This window comes from Catharus ustulatus, chromosome 17 (assembly GCF_009819885.2).
Source record: "Catharus ustulatus isolate bCatUst1 chromosome 17, bCatUst1.pri.v2, whole genome shotgun sequence".
Taxonomy (NCBI): domain Eukaryota; kingdom Metazoa; phylum Chordata; class Aves; order Passeriformes; family Turdidae; genus Catharus; species Catharus ustulatus.
The window spans coordinates 8,548,058-8,561,856 of record NC_046237.1 but is presented as its reverse complement, the minus strand read 5'-3'; the positions used below and the strand labels follow the sequence as shown (position 1 = coordinate 8,561,856).

General features: G+C 42.4%; 1 protein-coding gene across 1 annotated transcript; it reads left to right on the top strand.

The window, feature by feature from the left end:
- Window positions 1–2,077: 2,077 nt before the first annotated feature.
- On the top strand, window positions 2,078–13,682 carry LOC117004458 (protein-glutamine gamma-glutamyltransferase 6-like). Its single transcript, XM_033075235.2, has 12 exons — window positions 2,078–2,270; window positions 2,625–2,864; window positions 3,374–3,492; window positions 4,661–4,789; window positions 5,977–6,154; window positions 6,958–7,093; window positions 7,482–7,585; window positions 8,368–8,610; window positions 9,153–9,479; window positions 10,446–10,603; window positions 13,090–13,223; window positions 13,529–13,682. The coding sequence occupies exons 1-12, from the start codon at window positions 2,078–2,080 to the stop codon at window positions 13,680–13,682; spliced, it is 2,115 nt and encodes a 704-aa protein (XP_032931126.2).
- The last annotated feature ends 117 nt before the right edge of the window (window positions 13,683–13,799 follow it).

Below are 13,799 nucleotides of genomic sequence, written 5' to 3'. Positions count from 1 at the left end.
CAAAGAGAACCAACCCTGTGTGCACCACGGTCAGCATCTTCAGCAGTGACCACGAGGCTTTTCCTTCTGAGCACGCTCCCAATGTCTGTCCATTACTGATAGACACCCAAACAAATTTTTGGCCAATTGTACACTGACAGAATTATAGAAAATAAGTTTTCTTCACAGGCACTGAAAGAAGAAAAAGAAATTATAAGATTGAAATTGAAACTGTGATGATTAAAACAAGGATAAATTTAAGCTTTATGTGAAGAAAATATTTGCCCCATATACAGAACTTTTCTTTCTGATCTCCTGCACATATTCTCTAGAAACGTCTGTGTAGCCATGAACTTTGCAAGGCAAATCAAACTATTGATGCAGTAAATTGTTAGAGCACACCATTGCTAGCCACTGCCTTCTTTATCTTTCCTACTTCTGCTCACTGTCCCTCTTCCTCTGTTGGACATCTGTGACATTCCACTCTGACAGTCCTTAGCAGCACTGTTTAGGTGCTTTAACATCAGAGCTTCAGTAACATCAGAGCCCATGGCTCAGTTGCCATTAAATCCTCTATGCATGACATTTTTATTTACAAATGTGCAAAATGTTCTGAGTTTCCTGCATCTCTGCAGAGCTCACAACACGTGGTGCTCTCTGCCCCACAGAGCCTGGGCACTCAGGATACACATGGATAAAGTGCAGCAGGGCAAACTGACTCCTTTTCAAACCCAAGTGCCCTTCAGAAACACCTTTAAGTCACTCTCAAATTAAAGGACTTGATATTAGGAATGATGCTTTCCACAGGTCCCTTTCAATTAAACATGTTTCAGCCAGGAAAATGAAGTGATGATGCAAGCCACACGCTTTCCAGGCATTTCACACCATGTGACTCAAACATCACAGTCCTGCCAATGGAATTTCTGTCTCCAGGTGACACATTTGAAGCAAGACCCTTAACTGAGAACACTCACACATGCTTATGTACACAGACTACAGGAAAGTCACTTGCTCCAGGCCTTCACTGCCTGGAAATGCACATTTCTTCCAGAAAGCTGAAAAATTACTATAATTATGCCTTTATCAAGCCTTCACAGAATGTAACTCCATGCAGCAAACACAGCAGAAAACTGAAATCTCACCCTCTCTGTTATTACAGTAGAACCTTGTGGATTCTCTTAGACATGAGCCCCTTTCTTGGTCCAGTGAAATGATGGAAATGTTGGTTACAGCACCATTATTCTGCACAGGGTTAACAAGCTCCAGTCAGAGCAGGAGGTTTTCCTCACCTGAAACTCCTCTGGAATATCATACTGGGAAAGGGCACTTTGCAAACACCTGTTTTCATAGGGGAATCTGAGTTTTTTCTGCTTTATTTTGTTTGTTGTTTGGGTTTTTTTTTAATTTATCAAGGAAAGAGAAAGCTTGAAGCTTTTGTAACCTGAGCTTCAGTGCCCCATTTTCATAATTGGGCAACCTATCATGATACAATAGAACAACCCATAGCACTGCCTCGAGATATGCCACTCCTCTGCTTGTAATCTTTTTCCAGCAGAGTGTGAAATAACACCCAGCTTCAAGCTACAAGGCTGTAAATTAATTTAGATACAAGATACGTGAGAAGATAACAAGCAAGTTCCACACTGAAGATACCAACCTCCTAGCAGTGTTTCCAGAACCAGCCTGGCATTTCCTGATGAGAGTTTTAATAATTCTATCTGTAAATCTGGAAAACATTATGGGAACTAGATATCACCACAGAAAAAGAGCAGGAACACAAGGAATAGAACAGTATCTTCAGACTTTAACAAAATCTGACCTAAAAACAAAAGTTTTGATTTTTTTGTTTAAATTAAAGATGAATTCTCTGAGGTTTTAATTTTTGAATGTTTTTTATTTTTCTGAAAGCACCCTACAGAAAAGGGTTCATCTTTTAGCTGTTTGTCTAACTCCCTGGCCTTTCTTCAATTTTTAATAACAATGGGTTTTTCTTTTTTCCTATAGCACATAATGCCAGCTATACATAAATGTAATAAAATTAGTACACTAGACACAATGAAAAGATGTGCAAGTCTGAAGAAAAATGTTGTTAATTAACATGTCTTGTATCTTTCTAGCCCTAAAAATAGGAAAAGTCAACTGGCAATCCAGACTAAATAAAGCTGCACACCACACCTCTGATTACAGCAGCACAGAAGTGATCTTGAGGAGAGGGCAGCCCTTCAATATCTCTCTGAACCTCAAAACAACAGTGCAATCTTGGGACAACTTCACCTTTATTGCAAGCACAGGTAATCTCCCCATGGCAGTCATCTCGTATCCAGGTTATTCCAGCTCCAAAATACTTGTGCCTTACAGGTCTACATGGCCCATTCTTGAAACATTAAGCTTCGTCCTGTTTCACTCAGGATTCCTTGTCCTTTTAGGCTTAGGAGCTCCCATTTAAAAGTTTGATGTACACCTTAAGGCAAGAGGCAGTTAATAATTAAAAGGCAGGCAGGAGCCATCCTCATTCCAAAGCCAAGGCTGTATCTCTGCTCCTAAGGACGTGCAGCACTGCACGTCATCCTCATTCTGGACCCCAAACATAACTCACCTCTACCTCTCACAAACCACACCCCCAGTTCATCCATTCCCTCCGGCAGGACCATCTCCAGCAGAATCCCAGCAGACCAAGGCCATATTTACCCTTTCTGAGGAGGATGACTGTGGCTGGAGTGCAACCCAAGAGCCCAGTGAGCCTCGCTGCCTCAACTTCACCATCCTCAGCCCGGCCGATGCTGTCATCGGACGATACAAACTCCAGCTCCAGGTCCTTGCTGGGAACAAGGTCTCTTCCAAAGTCCTGGGCCATTTTGTGCTACTCTTCAACCCCTGGTGTCCAGGTATGCTCTGATGTATCACATCCTTCAAATAACCCATTGTCTCAGCCAGGAAATCTGGGTGTCACAGTAAAGTCTGTCTGACAGTCACAGCTACAGAAAGATGTTTTTTTTGCTCAACATCAAGGATCAAGTTTTCATGCTTTCTTCAGTGTTGCAAGGCATCTAAGACCCAGATTCCTGTTTGTAGGATGAGAAATCAAAGGCAGTAAATATTCCAAATATTCATTCTAGATTTTTTGTTCTCTGAGTCTTGCATTCAGTTGTAAAACAAATAACATGTGCCAGTGAGACACTGCGCTTACTGAAGGGACAGGAACACAGTCAGTTCCCTTGAAAGGAATTTCATGCTTATTTTACTCCCCCTCTAAATGGTTTCAGAGGTGTAGCAGAGAGTCCTAAGCCTGAATGCACGGCAGTCTCAGCTGATCCTTAAAATTGCTCTCTATTTGAGATTTTCAGTTACAGCAAAACAATTTCCTTCCAGCCATCATGTCTCATTCTGCTTGTAGATGATGATGTCTACATGGCTGATGAAGAGGAGCGGCAGGAGTATGTTCTGAATGACAGTGGAATCATATTTCAGGGAGTGGAGAAAGATATTGAAGAAGAAGCTTGGAACTATGGACAGGTAAACAGCACCACATCTTCCAGAACTTTCAAAATAAGAATAGTGAGTAAATAGGCTCTTGAGGAGAAAAAAATCCTTCTCTCTTAGGATAAGAGTTCAATATTCCTCACTCACTTCATATTTTCTTGCAGATACGTATCTCATTTATCATTACATTAGAGATAGCAGCATCAGCATCATTTCCCCTGTGTAACATGTGCTCACACAGAAATGAAAGAAACAAAGCAGAATTTTAGTTTTCTTTTGCCTGTTACAAAAACTGGTAAAAGTGTACTTGTTTTTTGAACCTTGTAGACAGCAAAGAAAGCCACTGGGTATTGCAAAGCCATGCATATAAATATTTATGCAATCTGTTCAGTAATGGGGCAGAAGGCACTAAAAGGATACCTCAAATGTACTTCAAATAACTCATGTTGGAATTTTTAAAAATCAGTGTGGCCTTCCAAGTGTAAGTGCTGCAGACAAAGCTGCAGCCCATCTCCAGCCACACAGCCATCCTGCAACTGCCCAGGCCAGCCAGAACCATTCCTGGCCACTTCATGCCCACCAAGTGCACCAGCATTTGCAGACAGCATTTCTATTGATCCTCCTGTTCTCATGGCTGCTTTTACTGATAAATGAAACAAGGTCAGAGTTCCTTTCTGTCTCAGAGGTCAAGGGATGTGGCCATCCTTGCCTGGCCACGTCCATCCAGCCATTGGGGCATTCTCTGTGCCCAAGCAGTGTCTCAGTGACTCTAACCCACAATAACTATTTTTGTGGGTTTCTTCCAGTTCAGATCACCTGATATGAGGTGGAGGCAGCCCATGAGAGTAAAGCTTTCATAACAGACAGGTACCTCAAGGGGCAGGGCAGGATGTGGGAGGGTGTGACCCCTGCTGAGCCCAACCTGCAGTGATCTTGTCTGTGCCACCAAACCAAGTAGTGTCCTCATGAATGCCAGTGGCCACAGCCCCTCACTGTGTTCACAGACATCTTTAAAATACTGTGGAGAGTTGGCAGCTTAATAGTTATGTTTTCTTCTTGGCCTGATTTTCTTCAACACTACAAAAAACACCTCTACTCCCAACACCCTCCTCCCATGCTGAGAGAAGGAAACCAGGTGGGGAGTTTATCCTTGGGTTTTCTTATGAAATTAGCCTTAACACATTGCTTGTCTTGATTTCAGTTTGAAGAGGACATCCTTGAGATCTCTCTGGCTATTCTGGACCGGAGCCTGAGCCACCGTGAGGACCCAGCTGTGGATGTCTCCAAGCGGAGCAGCCCTGTCTATGTCAGCAGGGTTATCAGCGCCATGGTAAAGTGATCCAGCCCCTACAGCTGGAAATGCACCTGCCTACAAAACCACAACCCACACTCAAGCTTGAACATTAATTCCTCAATGTTTTATAGGTGTAACCAAGAAAAAAACAGCTACAAAATAGGTAAAATGGAGCTTTGTGCTGCTTCCCAAAAGTTTGCTCATGACTGAAGGAACGTTTCCAAGAACTTTTGAGGAACATCAAATCTCAGATGTATTTTCCTAACAGATTTTCATCCCATTAGATCTTTTTGCTAATTTGGAAAGCCTTTGTCTATTCTGAAATCACTTGTAACTTTTTTCAAACACCAGGGGAAGTGCAAAATATTTTGGAAAACCAGTGCTGCCTCAGCTGCATTTAATGTCTGAATTTAGCATTCTTTACTTGAGGGATATTTGTTCAGTGAGGTTTTTACCATTTCCTGCAACAAATAGGTACAGCTTCTCAGCACACAGCCATCATCACAAACACATAAATGCACTAGGCAGCTAAGAAATTTTCCATTATATAAATAATACACGCCTCATCACATTCCTTAGCTGAGATTCCTCCTTTATAGCTGTGATATTTTTTAGCCTTTTGGACAGCACTCACTTTAGGCATTCTCAGCTTCAACATAAAGTAAATAACTCTACTCAGATGTACAAAATTACAATAAATACAAATAATTAAGGAAAAAAAAACTTACTGCATCCTGTACCACGACACTTGATACTTAAACTGGGTGTGTAAATGTTACAATGGATGTGCACAAATACATGCAGCCATGTTTGGGCAAGCTGTAAGTACTGTCTGTGCATTTGGAACTAATGTACATTCAGAAAAAGATGGATTTCTCTAGGCTTCCATAAATCACTTGAGAATGTGAAGCAGCATGAGTGCACAGTCTCGCAGAGTAATGAAGGTGTGACCAATAGATGAAACAGAGAAAATGTAAACAGGTGTCAGTCAGGACATTTGGGACTACTTGTACTGAAAACAAGGTAGATTTGAATCACCAGATCCTACAATTTGGTAGGGTTTGGTCCAGTTGTGGCCTTTGAGCAAACAAAATTCTAAGATTCAAATATTCAGTCCCACCACCCAGTGGATGAGAGCAGTGCTACCCACACAGGGTCACTTTTATCTCCCTCTCTCTTCTCCTGTAAACACTTTAATTCTCTCATGAGAAGGACTCTTTCAGGTGAACAGCAACGATGAGAAAGGAGTGGTGGAAGGGAAGTGGAGCGGGAAGTTCCGCTCAGGGACAAACCCCCTGCGCTGGAGCGGGAGCGTGACCATCCTGCGCAAGTGGTACCGGGCCAGGTACAGACCCGTCCGCTACGGCCAGTGCTGGGTCTTTGCAGGAGTCACCTGCACAGGTAACAGGGAGACATGGAAATGACACCAGAGACAGCTCACTACCAGTTCTCAGTCTGAACTTTGTGGCAATTCTGTTGAGGCTGTTTCAGTTTTGACAGGGAGAGTGAAGGATGCCTGCTCTCCCTGTGTGAAGGGTTAATCCTTCAGTTTACAGGTTGTAATAACACATGCCAGCTTTGTGAGTAACCAAACAAAAACCAAAAGGGTTTTCCAGGCTGGGCTGGTGAGAAGAGTAAAGTTTCCTGTGTCACAGCTAAGATTCAAAGAAAACCAGGACTCTTTTAAGTCTGTCTCCTCGCACTGCCAGTTTTGGAGTGCTGTATCTTACCTGCTGGTGACACTAGAGCAAGTCACAATTCTGAGGACTTGTAAAGGGAGCTGCAAGTCAGGAAAATAATTTCATCCTAGCAGTGTCCAGTAAGAGTTGCTTTGAGGTACAAGAATCTCTTTGGGGAAAATACAAAGGAAAATTGAGAGGTGTATCTTCATAAGTGGTTAAAGAAACAAGGAACAAACAGAGAGAAAATGAGAGAGAGAACAGGATGAAGAATCAAAGATTAAAATGAATGGGTGAACCAAAGTCTTTTTGAAAAGGACATGAGAGGTAAGAATGTCATGTTAGTGGAAGTGTCTTTTAAGCAATTTTGCACAATGACTGTGACTTGCATCATAGCTGGAGGGAAATTTCTGAGGGCTTGTTTCACCACTGAAAACACACACTAAACTGTTTCACCAAGAAAAAACACTTTCTAAATGTCTGCAAAATAGGTTTACAAAGCTTTTATGGTGTTCTGTATTGCAGTACTGAGATGCTTGGGAATACCTACTCGTGTTATTACAAACTTCAACTCTGCCCATGACAAGAACCTGAATCTGAGTATTGATAAATACATTGACATATCTGGAAACAACCTGCACTTGAGTGAAGACAGTGTGTGGTAAATATACATATTTCTTTAATATGTCTTTCATTATATTCTCCACTGGTTAAAATATCTAAACTCATGCTCCTGAAAAAACACCTGACCCCACGCTCCCAGTGATACAAAACTCCACACCAGACCTTTGGCTTTTTGTTCAGGAATGTTCAATATTGAATTATTGACTCTGAAATTAAGTATTTTTCTTTTAACATTTCTTTTTCATACCATCCCAACATTTCTCAGAGGTGTAACACAAAAAGCTGGCAAAAAACAGGGAAGGAGGTACTCATGCAAGGAGTGCAGCAGCTGCTCTCTCCACAGAGCAGTTTTCATTCATTCACTCAATTAGGATTATTTCTTGCATTGTACAAATCAGATATTCTGAATTCTACCTCCCTTACAGGAATTTCCATGTCTGGAATGAAAGCTGGTTCATTAGAAGAGACCTTGGCTCTTTTTATGATGGATGGCAGGTTCTGGATGCAACGCCCCAGGAAAAAAGCAAAGGTAACACTATTGTAAATATAAAAAACCTGCAGATAGTGTTACTCCTAAAGATTGCCAGGGAAATTTCAGGACAATTCTCTTCTATAAATTCCCTGTAGACGTAGCATTAATTTAGGTGCACAAGAAAAGCAATACCCACATCAATCTCCAGCAGGGAACTTTTCTGTCAGCCTCTGGATTGCTGACCAGCACAACAATTCTTTCTTTTTTAATTTCAATTCTGTGCCTCCACAAAAGCCAGCACATCCTAAGTTCACTTATCTCACCCTTGCTTGTCTTAGCTCCTCACATCACACAGTCCCTTTCCCCACTACCAGGTTTAACAAATTCAGTTTCCTGGTTCTTCTCAATGCACACCCAGCACTGTTGATTCCCATCTCTAAAGTCTGACTGTACTTCTGACTCGGCTCATACCACTCACATCCTCTCCTCTCCTTTCACCTGACAGCTGTGCATGCAGCCTTGCAGCCTTTGGTAGGTGAGAACATTTCTCATGGCATCACCACCAGAAGCTTTAGCTCTCCCTACCAGCCTCCTCTGCAGCCCCACCTTTGATAGAAAGTGCATGTGGAATCTCTGGACATGCTGTTACCACATTACAGACATGAAAACATTGTACTTGACCCAAATGTGTCCTTGGAGTGGCTGCCTCTCCCTCTGGCTGTCAGTATAGGGATTTAAGTTGTTTTACTTCTCCCAAATGTGTCTTTGAAGTGAGTGCCTCTCCCTCCTGCTGTCAGCATGAGGATTTACTTTGCTCAACTTCTCCCTCTCTAATACAGGCATCTATCAGTGTGGTCCTGCCTCCACCAAAGCCATTAAAGAAGGGGATGTGAACCTGGATTATGACAGCCCATTTGTGTTTGCAGCAGTGAATGCTGACTGTGTTACTTGGATTCGCTACAGCAAGAAAAGAAAAGAGAGAGTTTATTCTGATACCAGGAAGATTGGAAAATTTATTAGCACCAAAGCAGTGGGCTCCAACTCCCGTGTGGATGTTACTGCTAATTACAAATATCCAGAAGGTAAATTCTTTGTTACAGTAGTTTTGCCACTGATGATCAGATGTGAAAAGATTTAAGGCCTTTCTTGGACTGAGCACTAACTTAATTTCTTTACTTCTAGAGCCAAGTAAGTGTGAATTTTCAGTCTTAGGGCTCCTTATCTGCTGATACTGATTTAATTAAAACAACAGCCATTCTGGAGAGCTGTTTGGGGGAAATTTCTGCAAAAGGGTTTTTTCACCTTTCTCAGTTTCAGAGGAGATGGCAACTGCCCCACCTTATGCAGAACTGAGCTTTCCCAGAATTATTTTTCTACTGCCCACAGCTTCTAAAGAGGTGCCCATGAACAGCCACCTGGAGCTGATGGGAAGGTTTTACTTTCCAGCCTTCATGGCCATGTACACTCATTTGCTTTTGTGCCAAAATTCACATTAAGGTCACTTTCTCCTCTTGAGTATCTTTGCCCTTCTCAGCTTCCCTGAATTTCTGAGATCAGCCATGGCTCCACTGCACTATATCCAGTACATGCACGAGATCTCTGTCCATGCTGTCTTCCGATGCAGGATCATTGAAAGAAAGGCAGGTGTACAGGAAAGCACTGAAGCTGCTTGGTGTGAGAATACCTGGAAAAAGAAGCAAAATTCCAAGACCCAGAAGACGATTTTCAAGGGCACAGCCTGCACAAACCCCCAGCATCTCAGGGAAGCTGCTCCTGGATGCATCTCCTGTGATTGGCCAGGACATCCTCCTCACCTTGACACTTAGAAACTTGATCTCAGATTTTAAGGACATAAAGGTTAAACTGAAGGCTTCAGCCATTCTCTACACCAGAAAACCCAAGGCAGAGATTTTGCAGTTGCATAGGTCTATTAAGCTTGGATCTGAAGAAGGTAATTTTGATTTTATTACAACTTTTATTACTGGGCATACATAGTTTTGGGTTCTGTTCAGATCACATGGAAATAAAGAATGGCTCAAGAAGTGTGGGACCTGCAAACAGTTGGAAGTCAAGGCTATTCGGGGGAAAAAAACCCCACACATATTTGCTCTGTCTTAAGCATTTGCTTCTGGGCACTAGCAAAAAGGAGACTGAGCAGAGTGACCTTTTGTCTGACCCAGCACAGCCACAGCTGGTGCTGTATTTGACCTTTTTGCTAAGAGAGAACACCTAAGAGACACACACTGGAGATCAGTGAGCTGCTAGCTCCCCATAAGCAAAGCATAAACCCAGATTAGAGGGGGAAAGACAAGCCTACAACTTTCACAGCAGCACACCAGCAAGCAGCAGGAAGAGCAGTGAACCTGCAGAGTGGTCTCTGCCCTGCTTTTATAGGGACAGAGCTGAAACGTGAGACCTAGCACAGAAGAACAGAACTACCCTCTCAAGCTAATACACAACACATTACAACTCATTCCACAGTTCCAGTAGTAGAACTTTTTCTCAGTATACTCATTCCACTGCCTTCCTCACTGGCACAGAGACTCTGTGCAAGGCAGAGGTTGAAGAGCTGCATCTGCAAGGGCATTTAAACCTACCCACCTTCTGACCTCTGCCCTCTTCACAAGGAAGGAGCAATAAATCCCAGCCTCAGACTAATGAAAAACACCAGCAGCTATTGCCACATATATCCATCCTCAGATCTGTCCAGACACCAAACTGTACCTGATGATTTAGTGTTTTATGTAAATGTAAATAGAAGTCACCCATGAGCATCATTCCTGCCTGTTGGTGTCAACACTCACAAATGTTCAGCCCCGGGGTGATAAGTGTATGCTCCTTGAAACACAGGTATCTAACAGATAGCTGGTACTCAGAAAAAAGAAGAGAGGGAAATTTTGTTCTGTTTCCATTTCAGTGAAAGAGATTTCTTTCAAGATATCCTATTCCCAGTACAAAAACTCCCTGATGGATGACAGGAAGATCCTGGTGACTGCTGTGTGCCAAATCAAACGGGGAACCTCGCTTCTGGTTGAGAAGGATATTGTACTCCAGGATCCTTTTCTCACCCTCAAGGTAAAAGCTAGTCCCTTCTGTGACCCTTGAGAGATGTGCTGAGAACAGCAAGTAGAATTCCTACTCCATCTATTCCTCATGGGAAGGAGTATGGGAAGTGAAATCATGTCTGAGGGTGATTGGATCTTGTTACTGTAGTAATAGGACACATGATAGAAATTAAATTAAATACACTAAAATAAAAAAAGCAAATCTTTCTATGGCATAGCTGTGCTGGGATATTCTTGCCAGTGCTTGTTAACGTGGCCACTGATAAAGTTCTCAGTGTTACAACAGTTACAAGGTAAGTTTACCTGAGGAGGGACAGGCAGAATACAGACAAAGAAATCTCATCCATATTTTGACCTCCCCTTTTGCTAGAAAAGTCTGATCAATGTCTTCAATATTTAGGAAGACTGATTTTTACCAAAGACACCTTCACTGACCAGCTGATAATGCCTGGGGCCATGAGTCTCTCTATTACCAATATTCAAAGGAAATTCTTTAACTGTATCACGATAAATGTTGCTTTTCACCTTCTGCAACACTTCCCAAGTGACTAATTAGAACTGGAGGCTTTCTCTTTTTTCCACTTTTAACTGACTCTTGACAAATGTTGTGCAATGAATAAAAAGCAGCTCTTGGCCTACAGGAAAGATCCTGCACTATGTTTGCCCAGGGACAGCCCTGGCTTTGCATGACCCATCACATCACATAAACAAGCTGAACTGGTTTTGGACAGCAGATTTAAATTCTGTATAACACACTGGGATCAAATGCTATCTGCTGATCTTACTGTAAATAACATAGAGGCAATATGGTAATGTGCAGAGTCCTTCAGGGCCTCCAGACTAGATTAGCTGTCCCAAACCATTCTGCCAGCAGCATACAAGAAAAGCAAGGAGTAAGAAGTGTGGGTTTTTGCAGGTCTGGCAATTTCTGAATACCAAGTTCTAGTCATACTTTGTAAAAAGTCTCTGTGCTGTGCCATGCAAATAACAGAGTCAGTTTATGTAGGGCAGGCACCTGGACTAAATTACTTAAATTCAGTGATTAAGTTTTAAGAAGCATTTATATTTCTGTTGATTGAAACTTCCCTACAAACACAGAGACTAATAGAAAAATGCAATTGGGCTGATGGACTTCTCAGTCATGTTAACTAATATTACATTATTTACAAATATATACCAGATATACCAATTCCACATTATCTCAGCCAAAATAAGGTAATGAATATGTTTATTTTCTAATTTGCATTCTTTTCCCTGAGACACCACAATTCACCTCTGTCTCACACCTCCCATGTTCTCCAATCCCAAACCTTTCATTTAGCCTAGTTAAAGCTAATTTAAGGTGCTTCCAGTAGTTAACCATATGTGCCAATACTTGCATTCTCATTCTGTTCTCACGCTGATGAGTATCACACACTGTGTTGTACATGAACTAGTTAAAAAAGGGACTAAATGGTAAATTCTACAGCAGTTTGCTGATTCTTAGCCACGCTGGATGGCTCACTCAAGGCTGTATGTATATGTTCTCTGTTCTGTATGTATATGAACTATGTAATTTCATGATTATAAGCCACACCATTTTGACTAAAATTTTGGTCTGAACCCGAGGTGTGGCTTGTAATCAGGTGCGGCTTATATATGGACAAAGAGTGAAAAGTTGCTATTTGGAGGACAGGTGTCTGCTGAGAAAGGCATTGGAGAATGTAAACCCCCTCCCTCCAAATTATTATAATTTTGAAATCAAGGGGCTCTCAGGCAAAGATATGGGAATTGGGAATAACAGTTCTTTTCTAGGGAAATTAAAATAGAAATACAGTACTACAAAGAAACAAACCCAAACCCTGACAAAGTCAGAGTACAGCCTGACACCCTGTCAGGCAGGGTGTTGGCAGCAGTCCCATTCCATGGTGGCTGCATCCTCCTGCAGTGACAGATGTGGCTCAGCTGGAGCAGTGCTCCTGTACAAGGTGCAGTTTCCCTCTGGAGGTCCAGTGGTGATGTGGAGAAATCCGGTTTTCCTTTGGAGTCCAGTGGAGAAAGGGGCTCCCTTAGTGTCCCAAAACCTCTGTTTTTATCTTGGTAAGAAATGTTGGGCTCTTCCCCCTGGCTGGAGCAGCTTCCAGTGGGATGAAGTAATTTTATCAGGCCCACAGTGGGACTCAATGGCCATGAGCAGAAAATGACTGGCTGGAGGAAGGATGGGTTGTGAAAAGATAAAGAACAATGCCCTGCCTGGTTTCAATGGATGGCCCATTAGCAGAATATCTCCCATGGAGATAAGGATCACTGTCCCCACCCTCAACAGACGGTGATAGAACAGATACCTTTTATCACACTCTGTGTTGTAACATGCATCTTATAATTGCAAAATTACTTCCTGTCTCCTTCCTGCCCAGCTGATCCAGGTGAGTGGTTTGCAATGGGAAGGAGAGGAGAACAGCATTAGGAAGACACGAGACTGATGCTGGGGCTGAGCTGAATGTTTTCTCTCTGCAGGTCCTCGGTCCAGCTGTGGTACACAAACCTGTCAATGTGGAGGTGACATTTACCAACCCTCTGGCTGATGAGGTGACAGACTGTGTCCTGAGAGCTGAAGGCAGTGGCCTGCTCAAAGAGCAGCTTCGAATCCAGTACGTAAATACTTCTGGCTGGTAACTTGTTCTCTTTGGTGGGAAATCTGGAGGACCAGGGATTTTTTAAAAAAGGTTCTGTCAACGTCATGACTTTTATTTGCACCAGCCTTGGACAAAATGCCACCATGTCAGTACTCTCCATACAGCAGATGGAGTTTTTTGCACCTCTTTTGCCAAGATTTGAATTATGGAATGCTCAGGGAGTGGAGAGATGGCATAGAGATTTAAAATTGGGTACTCAGAAGAACATATAGCAAGAATTTTTCAGCTGCTTTAACTCACAAAAGTATTCTCTCTTTTAGTGTAGAAAAAATGGCCCCCATGGAGACTTCAACAGTGGAATTTGAAATCATTCCCTACAGGAGTGGCACCAGGCAGCTTCAGGTGGACTTGGTTTGCACCCACTTTTCAGACATTAAGGGATTTGTGATGCTTCATGTGGCTCCTGCTCAGTGATATAACCTGTGCAACAGTTCAGTTTGGCCTGTTTAGGAGGCTGTGTTCATGCATTCTTATGACTGAAATGCAGATTACTCAGCCAAAATAAAGTGATGTAATATGAAGGGAAACTAA

Coding starts and splice junctions, on each gene's coding strand:
- LOC117004458 (XM_033075235.2), top strand. CDS start 2,078: ATGTCTTGTATCTTTCTAGCCCTAAAAATAGGAAAAGTCAACTGGCAA. Junction 10,604..13,089: donor ATCCTTTTCTCACCCTCAAG/GTAAAAGCTAGT, acceptor TTCTCTCTGCAG/GTCCTCGGTCCAGCTGTGGT. Junction 13,224..13,528: donor AAAGAGCAGCTTCGAATCCA/GTACGTAAATAC, acceptor TCTCTCTTTTAG/TGTAGAAAAAATGGCCCCCA.